The 19426-nt window shown below is 44.7% G+C and overlaps 2 protein-coding genes across 5 annotated transcripts in view; one reads left to right on the top strand and one right to left on the bottom strand.

The window, feature by feature from the left end:
* Positions 1 to 5162: 5162 nt before the first annotated feature.
* nsl1 (NSL1 component of MIS12 kinetochore complex) lies at positions 5163 to 17701 on the bottom strand. Its single transcript, XM_078404877.1, has 6 exons — positions 17491 to 17701; positions 16007 to 16091; positions 14549 to 14679; positions 9469 to 9526; positions 8408 to 8475; positions 5163 to 5527 (listed from the first exon to the last, which is right to left on the bottom strand). The coding sequence occupies exons 1-6, from the start codon at positions 17614 to 17616 to the stop codon at positions 5249 to 5251; spliced, it is 747 nt and encodes a 248-aa protein (XP_078261003.1). The 5' UTR covers positions 17617 to 17701; the 3' UTR covers positions 5163 to 5248.
* LOC144596506 (deoxyribonuclease TATDN3-like) overlaps positions 17524 to 19426 on the top strand; it is a 32126-nt gene continuing 30223 nt past the window's right edge. Inside the window, exon 1 of one of the 4 annotated variants that reach the window (XM_078404876.1) lies at positions 17524 to 18016. In XM_078404876.1, the coding sequence (XP_078261002.1) occupies positions 17963 to 18016 (54 nt within the window). In that variant the 5' untranslated portion in view covers positions 17524 to 17962. The remainder of the gene's footprint in view (positions 18017 to 19426) is intronic. The other 3 variants (XM_078404875.1, XM_078404873.1, XM_078404874.1) reach the window with 3 other exon arrangements.

Here is a 19426-nt window from a genome sequence, read left to right on the forward strand (position 1 = left end):
TGACTCTCAGTCTGAAGAAGGGTTTCGACCCTAAACATCACCTATTTCTTTTCTCCTTGGATGCTGCTGTGGTCCCTATATACTGGCTGCCTGGCCAGGAAAGGCCAATCCCCAGCATTCATGGTTTCAGCCTGATACAATTAGTTGATATTGGTTTGGCCACCTGAACCTTGTCTGCCTACTCCCTATAAAAAAGAGGAAAAGAAGAGGAAGTGAAAAGGAAGAGGAAGTGAAAAGGAAGAGAAGTGGAAGTGAAAAGAAGGGGAAGAGGAAGAGGAAGAGAAGAGCTGAGCCACGCCACTGAGACAAACCTGAGATCACCAGCGCCACTGTGTGGTCAAAACAGGGCTGCTGGAAAAGAAGCCCGAGACAGCCAGCTGCTCTGCCTCTTCCTGCCCATGGACAACGAGGGACTGCACCCACACACACACAGGCAGGCAAAGACTGAGCTGCCAGGATAGTCCAGAGACCACTAGCACTGCCTATTCCCGCCCAAAGTTGAGCCACCAGGATAAACTGGAGACTGCCAGCGCCTCCTATCGAGGCAAATGTGAACTGCAGGGGGAAGCCCGAGATCGCCACACCTCCTCCTTCGAAGACCAGGACTGAGCTGCCAGGACAAGCCTGAGATTGCCAGCTCTACTTCCCATTGTGCTCTGACCCCCATGTGGTCCTGGACTTTCCTACCATGGTAAAGTATAGACGTGAGTTCACCCTACTGTGAGTGTTGGTGTGGTTACTGCTGAATCCGTCACACCGTGTACAAACATCCACGATAATGTCATCTCTTCTCAAGAAAAATACTTTTTGAATCACAAGTATTACCACTGGCTAAAGGAATGGGAGAAACTACAATGATAAATCTGTTGAATATAGCAGAATGGAACCTGTATGTTAGCAGCTGGCTTCAATTACATATGGCACAATAGACAGAGCTTGAACACTTTGAGAATGGAACTCAGAGTATAACATCCTCCCAAAACTGCAACAACAAACAAATCAATCAATTTTAAAGTTTCTGTTGAGAATATTAAACATTTAACAATTGTGTACATCAGAAGAATCAAACCAGGATAATCTCTTGGAGTTATCATAAGGACATGAATAGAAGTAGAATTAGGCCATTCGGCCCATCAAGTCTACTCCACCATTCAATCATGGCTGATCTATCTCTCCCACCTAACCACATTCTCCTGCCTTCTCCCATAATCTCTAACACCTGTACTAATCAAGAATCTATCTCGGCCTTAAAAATATCCACTGACTTGGCCTCCACAGCCTTCTGCGACAAAGAATTCCATAGAATCACCACCCTCTGACTAAAGACATTTCTCATCTGCTTCCTAAAAGAATGTCCTTTAATTCTGAGGCTATAACCTCTAATCCTAGACCCTCCCACTAGTGGAAACATCCTCTCCACACCCACTCTATCCAAGCCTTTCACTATTCTGTATTCGCAATGAGATCCTCCCTCATTCTTCTAAACTCCACGTACATGCATCAAGATGGTTTCTGGGATGGAGGGCATGCTCTGAGGAGAGTTTGGGTAGATGAGGCCTGTATTCTGCAAAGTTTAGAAGGATGAGAGTTCTCATTGAAACTTACAAAATTCCTACAGCATGGACGCAGGAAGGATATTTTCGTTGGCAGAGAAGTCTACAAGCGGGCATCAGTTTCTGTAAAAAGGGCGGAGGCAAGAAGATATTTCTTGACGTAGATGATGATGAATCTTTGGAATTCCATCCCAGACTGATTTATTTTAAGCAAATCAAGGTAAATGGCATCGAAGCAGATCGGGTGTGATCTTGACAAATGATGGAGCCTACTCAAAGGGTCAAATCTCCTTCTGCTTCTACTTCTTAATGTTTGTATGGTCTAAAAAAGTGGACACTGCACAGTACTGGGAAGAGAGCATGAAGAAAGATTAGACATGAGATGGAATGAAGAAAACATACATACTTAATAAATAAATTGTTGGCATGCAAAAACATTTAGCAAAATCTGGGAATTTTTCAAATTGATTTTTGGGTTCTGGGCTTTGCTTGCATTTATTGCCCAACTCTAATTGTCCTTTAGAAGGTGGGATGAGTCACCCTCTTCAACCACAGTGTTATTGGGCAGGAATTTCTAGGATTTAGATTCAGTGACAATAAGGGATTGGTGATACGTATATTTCCAAGTCAGAATGGTGTGGGGCTGTTGGACTTGGGTGTTATTCATATGAAATTGGCACAGGTTCCGGAGCTGCTGTAGGAATAGTCTGGGAGCTAAACTGTGATACATTTTGTAGAAGACTAACAAAGTTTGGCATGTCCCCACCAATCATAACCAACTTCTGCACATGTACTTAGAAAGCATTTTATCTGGATGCATCACAGCATGGTTTGGGAACAGCTCCATCCAAGACCACAAGAAATTGCAGAGAATTGTGGAGGACAGCCCAGACGATCATACAAACCAACTTCCATTCCATAGACTCCATCTGCACTTCACACTGCTTTGGCAAGGCCACCAGTATAATCAATGATCAGTCCCACCCCAGATACTCCTCTCCCATCAGGCAAGAAGTACAGAAGTGTGAAAATGCATACCTCCACATTCATGGACGGTTTTTACCCAGCCATTATCAGGAAACAATCACCAACTAGAGAGCAGTTCTGAGCTACCATCCACCACATTGGAGACCCTTGGACTATCTTTAATCAGACTTTACTGGACTTTATCGTGCACTAACGTTATTCCGTTTATCCTGTATCTGTGCACTGTGAATGGCTCAATTGTAATCCAGTATAGTCTTTTCACTAGGTGGACAGCATGCAACAAAAAGCTTTTCACTGCATCTCGGTACACGTAACAATAAACTAAACTAGATAGGAAAGTAAAGGTATACACACCTAATGCAAGCAAATGAGATCAGCATAAATAAGCATCATGGAAGATATGGGTTGAAGGGCCCATTTCTGTTCTGTACATTTCTACGGTAGTTATAGTCAGTCATACAGCGTAGAAACTGGCCCTTCGGCCCAATTTGCCCACACCGACCAACATGTCCCATCTACACTTGTTCCACCTGCCAGTTTGCCCCATATCCCTCCAAATCTATGTACCTGTCTAATTGTTTCTAAAATGTTGCAATAGTCCCTGCCTCAACTACATCCTTAGATTTAGAGATACAGCACAGAAACAGGCACTTCGGCCCACCGGGTCCGCGCCGCCCAGCGATCCCCGCACATTAACACTATCCTACACACACTAGGGACAATTTTTACATTTGCCCAGCCAATTAACCTGCATACCTGTACGTCTTTGGAGTGTGGGAGGAAACCGAAGATCTCGGAGAAAACCCACGCAGGTCACGGGGAGAACGTACAAACTCCATACAGACGGCGCCCGTAGTCAGGATCGAACCTGAGTCTCCGGCGCTGCATTCGCTGTAAGGCAGCAACTCTACCGCTGCGCCACCGTGCCGCCCATCCTCTGGCAGCTCTTTCCATACACCCACCACCCTGTGTGAAAATGTTACCCCTCAAATTCCTATTAAATCTTTCCCCCTTCACCTTAAACCTATGCCCTCTGGTTCTCGATTCCCCTACTCTGGGCAAGAGACTCTGTGTGTCCCTCCGATCTATTCCTCTCATGATTTTATAGAATCACCCCTTATCCTCCTGCGCTCCAAGGAATCGAGTTCCAGCCTGCTCAACCTCTTCCTATAGCTCAGACACTCAAGTCCTGGCAGCTTCCTCATAAATCTTCTCTGCATCCTTTCCAACCTGACATCTATCTTGTAACAGGGTGCCCAGAACTGAACACAATACTCCAATTGCAGTCTCACCAACGTCTTATATAACTGCAACATGACCTCCCAACTTCTGTACTCAATACTCTGACTGATGAAGATCAATGTGCCAAAAGCCTTTTTGACCACCTCATTTACCTGTGACGCTACCTTTAAGGAACTGTGTACCTGTACTCCTAGATCCCTCTACTTTACAACACTCCCCAGAGCCCTGCCATTCAGTTTAGATTCTGACCATGTTACTTTCCAAATTGTAACACCTTGCATTTCTCAGACCACCTGGCCAACAAATCAAAATCCTGCTGCAATGTTCACTATCTGCAATATTCATACCATTGGGTTGTAAGCTGCCCAAACAAAATATGAGGCAGCTTACAACCCAGCACTATATTAATTTCTCTAACTTCAAGTAACCCTTGCTTTCCCTCTTTCCCCCACCCTAGTTCTCCTAGTTTCACTATACTCCTGATTAATTTTAGTTTGTATGCCTGTCACCTTCCCCTCATCCAACAATGAACTATTGTACATTTCCTTGACCATCGTATGCTTTGATGTTCTTTGTACTCTTCCATATCTCGTATACCTCTCCCCTGACTCTCAATCTGGACAAGGGTGTCGACCTGAAATGTCACCCATTCCATCTCGCCAGATGTTGCCTGTCCCACTGAGTTACTCCAGCATATTGTGTCTGTCTTCGGTGTATGGTATACTTGGTTTCATTAGTCAAAGCATTGAATATAAGAGTCAGGAAATTACGTTGCAGCTTTATGAGACTTTGGTTTGGCTGCATTTGGAGCATTGCGGGTAGTTCAAGTTGTCTCATTACAGAAGTGATATGCTTTGGAGAGGGTGCTAACTGCCTCGATTAGAGGGTATTGAGCTATAAGGAGAGATTGGATTGGAGTATTGTCGCCTGAGGGGAGACCTAATTGAGGCGCACAAAATTATGAGGGTATAGATAGGAAAGATAGCCAGAACCTTTATTCTCAGGGTGGTAATAACAAGGACTAGAGGGCATAGCTTCAAGGTGAGTAGGCCAAGTTTTTTTTTTAAACAGAGGTTGGTGGGTGCCTCGTGCATGCTGCCAGGGGTGTGGTGGAGGCAGGTACAATACTGGCATTAAAGAGGATTTTAGATAGGTACATCCATGCAGAGAATGGAGAGTTGTTCAGCACATGCAAACAGGGAGATTAGTTTAACTTGCATCATGCCAGCATGGACAGTGTGGGCCAAAGGGCCTGTTCCTGTGCTGTTCTATGTTCTCCCGCTTCTGTGGACCCTCAGTGCTCTGCCCTATCACGTAGATAAAATGAACAGAATTGGCCATTTACCTGATATTACCGTAATCACTTGTAAATGTCCAAGATTCACAACTTGTCAGACATTTATTAAAAACATAACTATATTTTATACAAATTTTACAAATTGGTGGTATTCAATATTATTCAGGATTTATTGATCAAGGTGCAATCTTCTTTTTGGATATTTGCGATTAACAGAAAATTGTGTTTTACTCCTCTGTGAATTACGATTTTTTAACAATTTATTATCTGTTTCAGTGGGAGTGACATCTTTTTTTCCACTTGGAAAACCTTGTTCTTTATTATTTTGGAACTCCATCTCTGTATGGTTTGAGAAGACCGCCTTATTTGTCTGTGATTGTTTCATGACAGGAACAAAACTCAGAGTTTGCAAAAGTCCTTCTGCTTTTTCCATGAAAGCCGGTAAATCCTTGGGGAAAACAAAAATATGGTTATTGGTGTTATACAACATGTTTTTTGTTACAGCCAAAGGAAAATACACAAACGCTAAGTAATTTTTCACATCTCTCTCCCAGGCACACACTGTCCAGTCTCTCAAGTAAGGAAATTATGTCGCCTTAATAACTGAAGTACTTCAACTTCTTCACAAGGGGTTACCTCTAACAAGAGTAACATCTGTGAGGGAGAGTATGACAAATCAAGAGTCAAAGTGTTTAATTGTCACATGCACCCGGAAAGGAACAATGAAAATCTTACTTGCTGCAGTTCAACAGACCCATGAATGCAATAACACAACAAAAAATTTACAATAATCAACAATAAAGTAATACCAGGTAACCAAATCATAATAGCGCAAGCCAAAGTACATGGTGAATAAAAACAAAGCCATACGAAATCGCTGCCTAATGGTTGATGGGAAGATGTACTTGTAGTGGGAGATCACGGTTCTTTGACTCTTGTAGTTTTTCCCAATGGAAGCAACAAGAGGAGAGTGTGGACAGTGTGGTGCGAATCTTTGATAACATTTGCTGCGTTTCTGAGGCTGTGCTTCCTGTAGATCCTTTTGATGGTGGGGAGGTCAACACCCATGATAGACAGGCCAATGTCTATCACTTTCCGCAGCCTCCTTCATTTCCAGGTGTTTTGAGTTATTGAACCAGGATGTGATACAGCCAGTCAGTACGCTCTCTACCGTACGGAAGTTCAATAGAATATTTGGCAACATGCTGTTGCCTCTCTCTTCAATCTTCTACGGAAGTAAATATGTTGATGAGCTTTCTTTTTTTATTCCTTTTTAAGGTCCCACAGTTGACAGTGCAAGCCTTGAAGACGAAGGAATTGTCCGTAGACCTCAGACAGGATTGTGTCGAGACACAGATCTAGGGAAGGGTATAAAACAATTTCTGCAGCATTGCATGTCCGAAGAACACAGTGGCCTCCGTCATTCTTAAATGGAAGAACTTTGGAACCACCAGGATTCTTCATAGAGCTGGCCACCCGGCCAACCTGAGCAATCGGAGAAGGACCTTGGTCAGGGAGGTGACCAAGAACCCTGACTGATCTCTGACTGAGATCCAAGCGGAAGCCACTCCTCAGTAAAAGGCACATGAAGCCCACTTGGAGTTTGCCAAAAGGCACCTAAAGGACTCTTAAGACCATGAGAAAAAAAGATTCTCTGGTCTGATGAAACCAAGATTGAACTCTTTGGCCTGAATGCCAAGCGTCACGTCTGGAGGAAACCAGGCACCGCTCATCACCTGGCCAATACCATACATACGGTGAAGCATGGTGGTGGCAGCATCATGCTGTGGGGATGTTTTTCAGCGGCAGGAACTGGGAGACTAGTCATGATCGAGGGAAAGATGAATGGAGCAAAGTACAGAGATCCTTGATGAAAACCTGCTCCAGAGCATTCTGAACCTCAGACTGGGGCAGAGGTTCACCTTCCAACAGGACAACGACCCTAAGCACACAGCCAAGACCACGCAGGAGTGGCTTCGTGACAAGTCTGTGAATGTCCTCGATTGGCCCAGCCAGAGCCCAGACTTGAAGCCGATCGAACATCTCTGGAGGGACCTGAAAATAGCTGTGCATCGACACTCCCCATCCAACCTGACAGAGCTTGAGAGGATCTGCAGAGAATGGGAGAAATTACCCAAATACAGGTGTAGCGTCTTACCCAAGAAGACTTGAGGCTGTAATCACTGCCAATGGTACCTCAAAGTACGGAGTAAAGGGTCTGAATACTTATGCAAATGTGATATTTCAGTTATTTCTTTTTAATTACTTTGCAAAAATTTCTAAACACCTGGTTCGCTTTTTATTATAGGGTATTGTGTGTAGATTAATGATAAAAAATTAATTTAATCCATTTTAAAATAAGGCTGCAACGTAACAAAATATGGAAAAGTGAAGGGGTCTGAATACTTTCTGAATGCACTGTACCTATAGTAGCCGTGATATAGCAGCAGACCTATGCCCCACCAGCACTGTACCCGTGTTATGCATTGACCTATGCCCACCACAATGGTACTCATAACATAAAGTGGGGCATTTACCTCCAGTACTGCACCCATGCTTACAGTGACTGATTTGTGCCCATCAGGAAGGTACACTAGCATCCAGAGTTGAATATATAAGCACATATGTACTTGGGGCCCGGAAATCCAACCACATGACATGGTCCGAGATCCCGTTTAGGCAAAAAGTTACTGTCAGTTTCACTAGTTATAATAGCAAACAGTGGATGTACTGATATTACTTCTTTTGTCCAATGGTTAATTATTGAAATCCAGTCACTAGGTGGCATTGTTTAGAGATTGCAGAGTTATTCTTGGTCCCCTAATACTACCACCTCGTGGCGAAATTTAGATACACATGTATGAAAATGTATCTGCTGAGTACCAATCATGTTATTGAAAGAACTGCTTATGAATTTAAATAAATTGTAGATCCTGTTCGGACAACCAATTAACAGACAGCTGATTTTGGTACCTCCATTGGATGGACAGATGCATACACAAGTATAATCAGAGAAACGTTGTATGCGGACACTTGATATTAATAATTGGAACTACCCTTCTCGCTTTAGGGTTTTTTTTCCATAGCCTATTGAATGTGGAACATTGTGCTATTTTAATCAGCCAAGAACATTCTGGAAATGGAATACCAAGCTGGGAGAATTGAAGATAGCATGCACCATACTAGGAGGAAAGAAAGTCAGACCAAAATAAAATACTCCTAAAGCTCCTGGTGAAGCCTTACAATCAAGAAAATTAAAATTTATGTTAAAATGTGCTCGTTTCCTCTAGATGCAACTGAAAATATACAGATTAATTGAAATTCTTACCTTCATTGCATTACGCGTATCTTGAGAAATGGTTGATGTAATTTTCACTACTTCCATCTCCTTGGATACTAATGAAAAATATAGCAATTAAAATTGGCCTATGCACAAGCACCAACAATAGTTCAACAACTACAATGTTCAGTTTGATGGAAACTGCTCAGCAATCCCAAGCCTCAAATACAGTCACTAAGATAACAGCCTCACCCTCAATCAAAACGCAATGTGCTGGTTAAGAAGCGCCTGTTGAGGGAATGGCGAGATAACATTTCAACTCGGCACCTTTCTTCAGAAAGCCAAAATGTAATCTGTCCATTCTCTTCATAGATGCTGCCTGATCTGCTGGGTTCCTCCAATATTTTGTTTAAGATTCCAGCATCTGCAGTTTTTTGTGACTTCAACCTCCCTGAATGTCAGCAAGACAAAGGAGAGTTTAAGAATAGATCTTCCCCCTCACTGCAAAAAAAATTGCAGAGTTGTGCCTGCCTATTCTGTTCACAGACATTGCCTGACCCAGAGTTGAGCCAGCATTTTGTTTTGCTCAAGATTCCAACATCTGCAGTTACTTTTTCACCCAGTCATTCCCTTTTCTCCCTGTCCCATTCAGTACAAAAGCCTGAAACCACGTACCATCAGATGCAGGAACAACTTATTTCCGTTATCAGACTACTGAACGGTCCTCGTGCAGATTAGGGGATAGTTCCAATCTACCAAACCACCTTCACTGCAGACATTGAACCTTTTCTCTATAACATTACAATCCTGTAAAAATATTTTCTCTTTGCACTACCTGTTACACAGCTTGATTGTATTCATGTAGAACTTGATTGATTTAATTGGATAGCACTCAAGCAAATGTTTTTCCACTGTATTTTGGTTCACAGAGCAATAATAAACCAGTATTGCATCTCCATTTTTCTTTTTAAAACAAAACATTTGCTGGATCGTCCTAATATCCCCGTAGCTTGATGTCAAATCCTGTAAACTATTTGTTGATGTTTTACCATGTTAAATACATTATACCAACTTCAGTTCTATGACAGTCGTTGGTGCTAGATGGTTACCTTGTTCTGGATAAATCTCCATTTTCATTTGTGGTTTTGTTGGTACTTGATAAAGCTTCTGCACACAATGAAATATGCATTAGGTTTATAGCAGTAAAATAACAAAATCAGTTAAAACATTTAACTATTGAAATAACATTACTTTAAGCTTTTACAGGTTGGATAATAGTGGTCTAAGCTGCAAACTTCACTCATACTGCTAACTGTAATCAGAGGGAATCAATTTCATCACCTCTGAAATTTAGTACATAAACCAAGGCGAGTGAGCTCAACAACTGCTGCTGCATGCCAATGCCTCGTGTTAACAGGAAGCACCTTTCACAAGAGGTTGCTAATAAAAAAGATTGCAGATAGTTGTGAAGGAAACCAAAAGTTAACAAGTTTGCTCAGGATGAAGATACAGATCAAAAGAATGTTGTTAAATTATAGACAATATGTGCAGGGGTAGGCCATTCGGCCCTTCGAGCCAGCACCACCATTCAATGTGATCATGGCTGATCATTCTCAAACAGTACCCCATTCCTGCCTTCGCCCCATACCCCCTGACTCCGCTATCCTTAAGAGCTCTATCTAGCTCTCTCTTGAAAGCATTCAGAGAATTGGCCTCCACTGCCTTCTGAGGCAGAGAATTCCACAGATTTACAACTCTCTGACTGAAAACATGTTTCCTGCCTCTAACGTGTCAAACCCCTTAATAATTTTATATGTTTCAATAAGATTCCCTCTCATCCTTCTAAATTCCAGTGTATACAAGCCTAGTCGCTCCAGTCTTTCAACATACGACAGTCCCGCCATTCCGGGAATTAACCTATGAACCTGTGCTGCACGCCCTCAATTGCAAGAATACCCTTCCTCAAATTTGGAGAGCAAAACTGCACACAGTACTCCAGGTGCGGTCTCACTAGGGCCCTGTACAACTGCAGAAGGACCTCTTTGCCCCTATACTCAACTCCTCTTGTTATGAAGGCCAACATTCCATTGGCTTTCTTCACTGCCTGCTGTACCTGCATGCTTCCTTTCAGTGACTGATGCACTAGGACACCCAGATCTCATTGTACGTCCCCTTTTCCTCACTTGACGCCATTCAGATAATAATCTGCCTTCCTATTCTTACCACCAAAGTGGATAACCTCACTTATCCCCATTAAACTGCATCTGCCATGCATCCGCCCACTCACACAACCTGTCCAAGTCACCCTGCAACCTCATAGCATCTTCCTCACAGTTCACACTGCCACCCAGCTTTGTGTCATTGCAAATTTGCTAATGTTACTTTTAATCCCTTCATCCAAGTCATTAATGTATATTGTAAATAGCTGCGGTCCCTGCACCGAGCCTTGCGGTACCCCACAAGTCACTGCCTGCCATTCTGAAAGGGACCCATTTATCCCCTCTTTGCTTTCTGTCTGCCAACCAATTTTCTATCCATGTCAGTACCCTACCCCCAATACCATGTGCTCTAATTTTGCCCACTAATTTCCTATATGGGACCTTGTCGAAGGCTTTCTGAAAGTCAAGGTACACATCCACCGGCTCTCCCCAGTCCATTTTCCTAATTACATCCTCAAAAAATTCCAGAAGATTAGTCAAGCATGATTTCCCCTTCGTAAATCCATGCTGACTCGGAACGATTCTGTTACTGCTATCGAAATGCTCCGCAATTTCGTCTTTTATAATTGACTCCAGCATCTTCCCCACCACTGATGTCAGACGAACTGGTCTATAATTTCCTGTTTTCTCTCTCCCTCCTTTCTTAAAAAGTGGGATAACATTAGCTACCCTCCAATCCACAGAAACTGATCCTGAATCTATAGAACATTGGAAAATGATCACCAATGCGTCCATGATTTCTAGAGCCACCTCCTTAAGTACCCTGGGATGCAGACCATCAGGCCCTGGGGATTTATCAACCTGCAGTCCCATCAGTCTACCCAACACCATTTCCTGCCTAATGTGAATTTCCTTCAGTTCCTCCGTCACCCTAGGATCTCTGGCCACTAGGGAATCTCCGGCCTCTGGGAGATTGTTTTGTATCTTCCTTAGTGAAGACAGATCCAAAGTGCCGGTTCAACTCGTCTGCCATTTCGTTGTTCCCCATAATAAATTCCCCTGCTTCTGTCTTCAAGGGACCCACATTTGCCTTAACTATTTTTTCCTCTTTACACACCTAAAGAAGCTTTTACTATAAGAAAATAACTGCAGATGCTGGTACAAATCGATTTATTCACAAAATGCTGGAGTAACTCAGCAGGTCAGGCAGCATCTCGGGAGAGAAGGAATGGGTGACGTTTCGGGTCGAGACCCTTCTTCAGACATTGAATGAAGCTTTTACTATCCTCCTTTATTTATAAATTTGCACAGAAACAAGTGGAAGAGAAAAGTTGCCAGCCAGAGAAAGTGAAGAGGTGCTGAAAGTTGAGTGCTGTAAGTTGAATGCCGAGCTATTTCAGCACAAAGTGCTGTAATAACTCAGCGGGTCAGGCAGCGTCTCAGGAGGAAATGGATAGGTGACCTTTCAGGTTGGGACCTTCATTCAAACAGATTGAAGTAGGGTGAAAAAGCTGGAAATGAGGTGGGGATGGGACAAATCCTGGCAAGTGATAGGTGGAAACAGGCGAGGGGGTGGGTTTGGTTGGCTGATGAGTGGACAAGGCTAGAGATGAAAAGGAGACATTATGGTGTCAGATAAGGAGAGAAGCTGAGTAAAATGTAAAGTTAGGAGGGATATAGGTGGAAAGTGACAGGGATGATGCGGGGAAGCGGACAGGATTATGGGAGAAGTAGGCGTGCACAGGAAAGAAAAGGGGGGGGGAAAGGTGTGTCACCTGAAATTGGAGAATTCAATGTTAATATCATTGAATGATAATGTGTAGGAAGGAACTGCAGATGCTGGTTTAGACTGAAGATAGACACAAAAAGCTGGGGTAACTCAACAAGCAAAAAGCTGGAGTAACTCAGCGGTGTACTCCAGCTTTTTGTGTTTATCTTCGTTGAGTTGTAAGTTACCCAACCAGAATGTGGCAAGCTGTTCCTCCACTTTGCCTATAGCATCATTCTACCAAGGAAGCAGGGTCAGGCCTCCTCCATTGCCAGAGAGAGGCCATGTGCAAACCTCGTATTCCACCTGGATAGCCTACAATCCAACGGAATAAACATTGAATTCTCCAATTTTAGGTAACACCCCCGCTCCCCTTTTACTGTGGCTTTCCCATTATGGTCTGCTCCCATTTCTTCCACAATCTCACCCCCCTATTCCCCAACCCCATCGTCTCCATCTATCGATAATCATTCCATGTGACTTTACATTTCATTCCTCTTCTCGCTTTATTGGGCACCTTATTGTCTCCTTTCCATCTCTAGCCTTTATTCACCTGTCTGCTAATCAAAACCCCCTTCACCAGGCGTTGTCCTGCCCCCACTTTTTCAGCTGTCTCCCTTCCACCACAATCAGTCGGAAGAAGGGTCCCAACCTGAAATTTCACCTATCGATTCTCTCCAAAAATGCTGCCTGACCCATTGAGTTACTCAGGTATTTTGTGCTTTTCTCAAGATTCTAGCATCCAATGTCCAATTTTGCAGTATTCTTTTAATTGCTGTCCTTTTAATACCTTTCATGAATGTTTCTGACCTATTGAGTGAGAGCATCTTCCTTCTTTCCACTGTAACGCAAGATAAACAAACAGAAGTAGTCCCTTTCTGATCTTCTTCCACAGCACCACTTTCCAACACTTAGCCCACATCCCTCGATTCCATTGATATCCAAAAACCTATCGAACTCCACCTATGATTTACTCAGTGACAGAGCCTTCAACAGCTGTCTTTGGTTGAGAATTCAAAAGAATCATTACCATTTGTGTGAAAAAAAGTGTCCTATACGGTAAGCTTGTTATTTTGAGTCTGTGTCCCTGGATTCAAGGCATCCAAGCCAAGAGAACAGCTCTATGCTGAGCTTGTCAATATCTTTTACAAAATTTGAATACTTCAAAAATATCACCTCTTAAACCTCTATGCTCTTGAGAGCATAGTCATTGGTTACTTAAACATTGATCAAAGACAAACGTGGGAGGAGTTGGCTGCGCCTAACGGCTGCGGCTCTCTGGCAGTCTGTTGTCTTTTTTTTTTTGTTTTGTGTCGGTGTTGGGATGGTTTTTGTTTCTGTTTTTGGCTGTGTATGTGTGGTGGGGGGGTGTGGGGTGGGGCGGGGGGAAACCTTTCTTTTATTAGGTCTCTTCCCCGGGGCGCAGCTCGCCCGCGGGGCCTTCCATCGCCCGGCGCGGCTCGGCTGCGGGACTTAACATCGCCGGCGCGGCTCGGCCGCGGGACGTTTGTTTCAGTGCCCGGTGCGGCTCGGCCGCTGGACTTAACATCGCCCGGTGCGGCCGCGGGACGTTTCAGTGCCCGGCGGGACGTTTCAGTGTCCGGTGCGGCTTGGCCGCTGGACTTAACATCGCCAGCGCGGCTCGGCCGCGGGACGTTTCAGTGCCTGGTGCGGCTCGGCCGCGGGACGTTTCAGTGCCCGGCGCGGCTCGGCCGCGGGACGTTTCAGTGCCCGGTGCGGCTTGGCCGCTGGACTTAACATCGCCAGCGCGGCTCGGCCGCGGGACGTTTCAGTGCCCGGTGCGGCTCGGCCGCTGGACTTAACATTGCCCGGTGCGGCCGCGGGACGTTTCGGTGCCCGGGGCTCGCTCGGCCGCGGGGGCTGTGCGTGTCGTTTGCCTCGGTAGGGGTCGAGCTGCCTGTCCGTGGGTGCGGGGGGAAGAGAGGGGAAGTTTTGTTGCCTCCATCAGTGAGGGGGTGTTTGGAGTCACTGTGATGGATGTTTGTGTTGGTGTCGGGTGCCCTGTGTTCTTTTCTTTTTTACTGTGTTTTGTGGCTGCTGAAATTTCGTTCGGTGTTTGTGCCGAGTGACAATAGTGTTGTATGTTATGTTATGTTATGGTATTCCAGTTAATCTGAATTCCCTTTCATCCTAATCCATAAAGTCAGCAGTCATAAATGAGGCATATTATGCAACAAACTTACAGACAAACAAATTGAAATAAATTGGAATGCAAAAGATACAAAACAGGAAAAAACATACCAACAATTCCCTTTCGGCTTTCATGGTTTTAGCAAGATGTCCAATAATCTTTCTGGGGAACTGTTTACGCTTTGAGGCCGTCTCCTGAATACATTCACCCAAATCGTCATCTAAATTCTTTATGTCATTTCCTAAAGATAAAATTGTTATATTTAGTAAAAATCGATACCAAACAAAACTACATAGCAGTCATAGAAAAAAAGAACACAAGACACATAACCCCAACACAAACGTCCATCACAGTGACTCCAAACACCCCCTCACTGTGATGGAGGCAACAAAACTTCCACTCTCTTCCCCATGCCCACGGACATTTTCTGCCAAATTCAGAAAGGTTGGGAGGTCTGCATCCTATCTACCTGATGCCACTGTCAGTGAAATATGTACCTGCACTCCTAGATCCCTCTGCTGTACAACACTCCCCAGGAGTGAACCTGCCATTTACTGTGAAGGCCCTGCTCAGCTTTGAAGTCCCAAAATGCAAACCCTGCAGTTATCAGCATTAAACTCTATTCATCACTCCTCGGCCCACTTGCCCCACTGATCAAGATCCTGCTGCAATTTTTCATAACCATCTTCACTACCTACTATATCAACCACTTTGGTGTCATCTGCAAATTTACTAATCATGCCTTGTACATTTTTGTCAATATGATCTGGATTTTTATTTTAGTAATAAATCTACAGGATAAATCTATAAGGCTTCTTCAAAATAGTGCCACAGAATCTTTACCACCTACAGTGAGAAAAATCCCAGCCTACTCAAACTCACCTTGTAAGTAAAGCACTCAATTCCAGGCAACATCCCAGTGAAGATACAAGGAATTGCAGAAGATGAAATCTTGAGCAAAATACAAAGTTCTGGAGGAACTCAGTGGGTCAGGCAGTATCCATGGGAATGGATATTTACTTTCAGATGCCCCTTGTTTTTGTAATTGAGGACTTTGAACGGATATCTAGGCTGTTTTATCCCAGCTGAGAAATGCTTTCAAATGCTCTAATATGTTTTTTCTAATTAAGGATCAAATATACTTTGAGTATTAGTTCAAATTATGAAATTCAGGCAATGGAAACATATTCAATTACTATAAATTGAAAGATTTAGCTCAATGTTATTCGTTTGCAGGTTTAAATAAACTTCCATATTTATTTGAAAATCAAGTTTATCTTGGTACATAACCCACCAAGTATTTAAGATAAGGTAGCATTTGCAACAAACTAGACTACAATAATCAAACTTCATCGTGCTAGAGATAAAGAGATAATGTACTCAAAAATTTTAAATGGTTATACAAAACTATGTTTTCCATTTTTAAGCAAAATGAAGACGAGTTGGACAACTGCCATAAGAATTAAATGGTAACATCACACTTAAGGTTCCACATCTACTTTATAACTTCAATTTCTAATAACGACCAAGCCAATCGAAAAAAGGATAGAATTTATGCTGCTCCATACCATATCTCAGTTCATCTTCCTCCGAGACTTCGTGCCATAACATTCCATTGATAAGAACATTCTCCTGTACAGCAGTTTTAAATATCTGCAAGACATGTCAAGTTTATAAAAAATTAAGCATATGGAAAATTAATTTCAAAATAAGAATAGAAATTAAGTAAATTGTCGAGAACCCCTACATCCCCATTCTCCACCTTTTCTCATTTCCACTGGCCCTTCTGCACCCTCTGGCACCACAAAAACCCTCCTCTTCCTCACCCACACCTCTCTCCTCTTGTCCCTTAAACCTCTCCCCTCCGACACACACATCCTTGTTCCTCCGCCCTCTTACTGCCCCTCCTCATAAACATCCTTTGCAGCCCCTCCTGTCTCCTCCCCTCCAACCACCCACATCAATACTACCCATCCCATAAAAACACACCAATCACAACCCTCACCCTACCAACCCTCACACCTCCACCACTCCCCACCTCAGTCTTTCATCACCCTATCCATCCCCACCATATCCTTCACCTCCAAACCCCCCACCATAACCCTCATACATCCAACCCCTAACCCCCATAATATCCACTCTATACCCTTCCGCTCAACCCAACCCCTCCATCCTTCACCACCCCATCTCTCACCCCCCCCTGCCCATCCTCCATGCAGTGACCCCCGGCCCTCACCGTCCATCCCTCTCCCCCACCCCCATCCCTCACCAACTCTCCCTTCATTCCCCCACCCCATAGTGACTCCCGGGCCTCAGCCTCCATCCACCCCGACCCTCACCCCATCCCCCATTGGTCACTCCAACCCTCCCCATCCCTTTATTCCCCCTTCCCGTAGCGTATCCCCTCACTATCTCCCCATCTCACCCCCCCATCTGTCCCTCACCCCCACTCCGTCCTTCGCCCCTCTCTTCATCTCCCATCCATCCCCCAGCCCTCACCATCCCCCCCACCTATCCCTCACCTCCCACCCCATCCTTCACCCTCAGCTCCTGACCATCTCCCCATCCCTCCCTTCATCTCCCCACCCCTCCCATCATCTTCCCCCATCCATTCCCCCCACCCCTCCCTTCATCCTCCCCATCCATCCCTTCATCTTCCCCACCCCTCCCTTCATCTTCCGCTACCCCTCCCTCATTTCCCCCCACCCCTCCCTTCATCTTCCCCATCCATCCCCCACCCCTCCCTTCTTCCCTATCCACCCCTCCCTTCATCTTCCTCCATCCATCCCTTCATCTTCCTCCATCCATCCCTTCATCTTCCCCATCCATCCCCCACCCCTCCCTTCACCTCCCCCCACCCCTCCCTTCATCTTCCCTATCCATCCCCCACCCCTCCCTTCATCTTCCCCATCCATCCCCCACCCCTCCCTTCATCTTCCCCCACCCCTCCCTTCATCTTCCCCCATGCCTCACCCCTCCCTTCATCTTCCCCCATGCCTCACCCCTCCCTCCCCCATCCCCCCCCATCCATCTTCCTCCATCCACCCCTCACCCTCCGCGCCTCCTCCCGTTGCCGCTCCCCCTGCAGCCGGTCACACAGCGGCTCGGTCACGCGCTCCAGCGCCTCCAGCAGCGGCCGCCGCGAGCAGCAGCGGACTCGCGCCCCGGGCATCGCCATAGCCGCCGAATAACGGGCCGGCCGAGCGAGAGCGCGAACGGCGCTTTGCCGCCACTTCCCCCAACCGTCCACCGGGTGCAACCCAGGACTATCCCGGGGAGAAACACCAGACCGCGCACCAGTTCCGCCGGAACTGTAGTCCGCAAACGTCGCGGGGGAATATATATATCCGCAATTAAATCATTATTAGAGCACGACTTTGGTATTATTCGAGGAATGTAAATCACATTTTCCAATTTTCGGAAGGTTTTAAAATACAGGGTGGAGATAGCCAAATCCCAAAGGGAAGCTGCGTTTTGCCAATGCCAAAGGGCAGTGAGGTGCATCCTGCTGTGGTCCGGGCGGCATGAACGGGTTTATCGACTGTCACTGTCACTTGGCGGCGCAGGATTTCCAAACAGTAAGTACTCGGGTTCTGGGCCGTCCTATTCACAACAAAAGCAAATACCCTCTTAAAATGTGAAATGTCACAGTGTAGTATATCAGGTCTGCGCTTCCTGGCGGAGATTCACCATTCCTGGCCTTTGTTGGGGAAAGGGAGCCGGGCTGATCCTGTTCTCGGACATGATTTTGCATCGATGGAATGAAAACAAAAATGTCAATGTTCTCATTAACAATTACAGTATTAAAAAAAGACGTTTGCAATCTTCTCAGGAAGGGCCCCAGCGATGAGGATGATTGGCTTCTAGAGCGGAGGATGTGCATTAATTCCTTTAACAAGGGCACTTCCACAAATTCTTGACAGAGGGCTTGGTCCAATAGGAAGAATTCCAAGAGATTTGAAAACTAGACTGCATGAAATTGCTCGCACAGTTACCTATTTCCCCCCCAAATATTATGATCTGAATTTGACATTAATTTAGTTCATTGTACCAATCAACTCAATTACAATATTTCAACATCACTAAGGTCTCATACTCAAGTATTCAATCAGTTTGTATCAGAAATCTAAATAATAATTTCAGGCGAAGCAGCGATTCACCTGCACTTCTTCCAATCTCAACTACTGCGCTTAGTGTTTACAATGCTGCCAACTCGACATTGAAGAAACCAAATAGATTAGTGCTTTGTGGAGCACCTGCATTCAGTTCAAATAAGTGAATCTGGTTGCCTCACTTTTAATTTACCATCCCTCTCCAACTTTGACCTCTCTGTACATAACCTCCTGCACTGTGAAAAGAGATCCAACATAAGCTTGAGAAAAAACACCTTATTTTTAAAGGTTGGGACCCTGCTTCAAACTGATTGATTCAGTCCTGACCCAAACCAACCCGAAATTTCATTTATTCATGCTCTCCATAGATGCTGTTGGTCTTGCTGAGTAAACCAGCATTTGCAGTTTCTTATTTCAACTTTTTTTTAAATATGGGCATGTTGCAGCCTGCAGGACTCAATATTGAATTCTGTAACTTTAGATAACTTAATCTGCCTTTCTGTTTGTATCAGAACTGTCTGGTGTGCTTGGCATTTCTCCCATTCCCTCTGTTTTCTATCATTTGTATATTCTGGCCTGCTCAGGGCTTCACAGTAGGCCAGCCTATACAACATCACTCAGACTTTATAACATTACCATCACATCACACAGAGAAGAACCTTAACTGTCCATTCTGTAGCTACATCGTTTCACCCTTCTGCCGGGGTCTCCTCTGTTTCACCCATTGCCATTCCCTATCTTCAGCTGCTTGAGCCAACTTATTTTCCTTCTTATTCAGTTCTGATAACGGGTCTTCAATTGAAACAATAACTGTTTTCCTGTTTCATAGTTGCTGCTTTATTGACTTGAGTTCTCCCAGCATTTCTGGTTTTGTTT

The sequence above is a fragment of the Rhinoraja longicauda genome, chromosome 9 (assembly GCF_053455715.1).
Source record: "Rhinoraja longicauda isolate Sanriku21f chromosome 9, sRhiLon1.1, whole genome shotgun sequence".
Lineage (NCBI taxonomy): Eukaryota > Metazoa > Chordata > Chondrichthyes > Rajiformes > Arhynchobatidae > Rhinoraja > Rhinoraja longicauda.

What these genes read in the sequence shown, in the direction of transcription:
- nsl1 (XM_078404877.1), bottom strand. Translation starts at nt 17,616, where the DNA reads ATGGCGATGCCCGGGGCGCGAGTCCGCTGCTGCTCGCGGCGGCCGCTG. An exon ending in GGAAGATGAACTGAGATATG is followed by an intron (nt 14,680 to 16,006) that starts GTATGGAGCAGC and finishes TTTTATCTTTAG; the next exon opens with GAAATGACATAAAGAATTTA. An exon ending in AAGCCGAAAGGGAATTGTTG is followed by an intron (nt 9,527 to 14,548) that starts GTATGTTTTTTC and finishes CATTGTGTGCAG; the next exon opens with AAGCTTTATCAAGTACCAAC.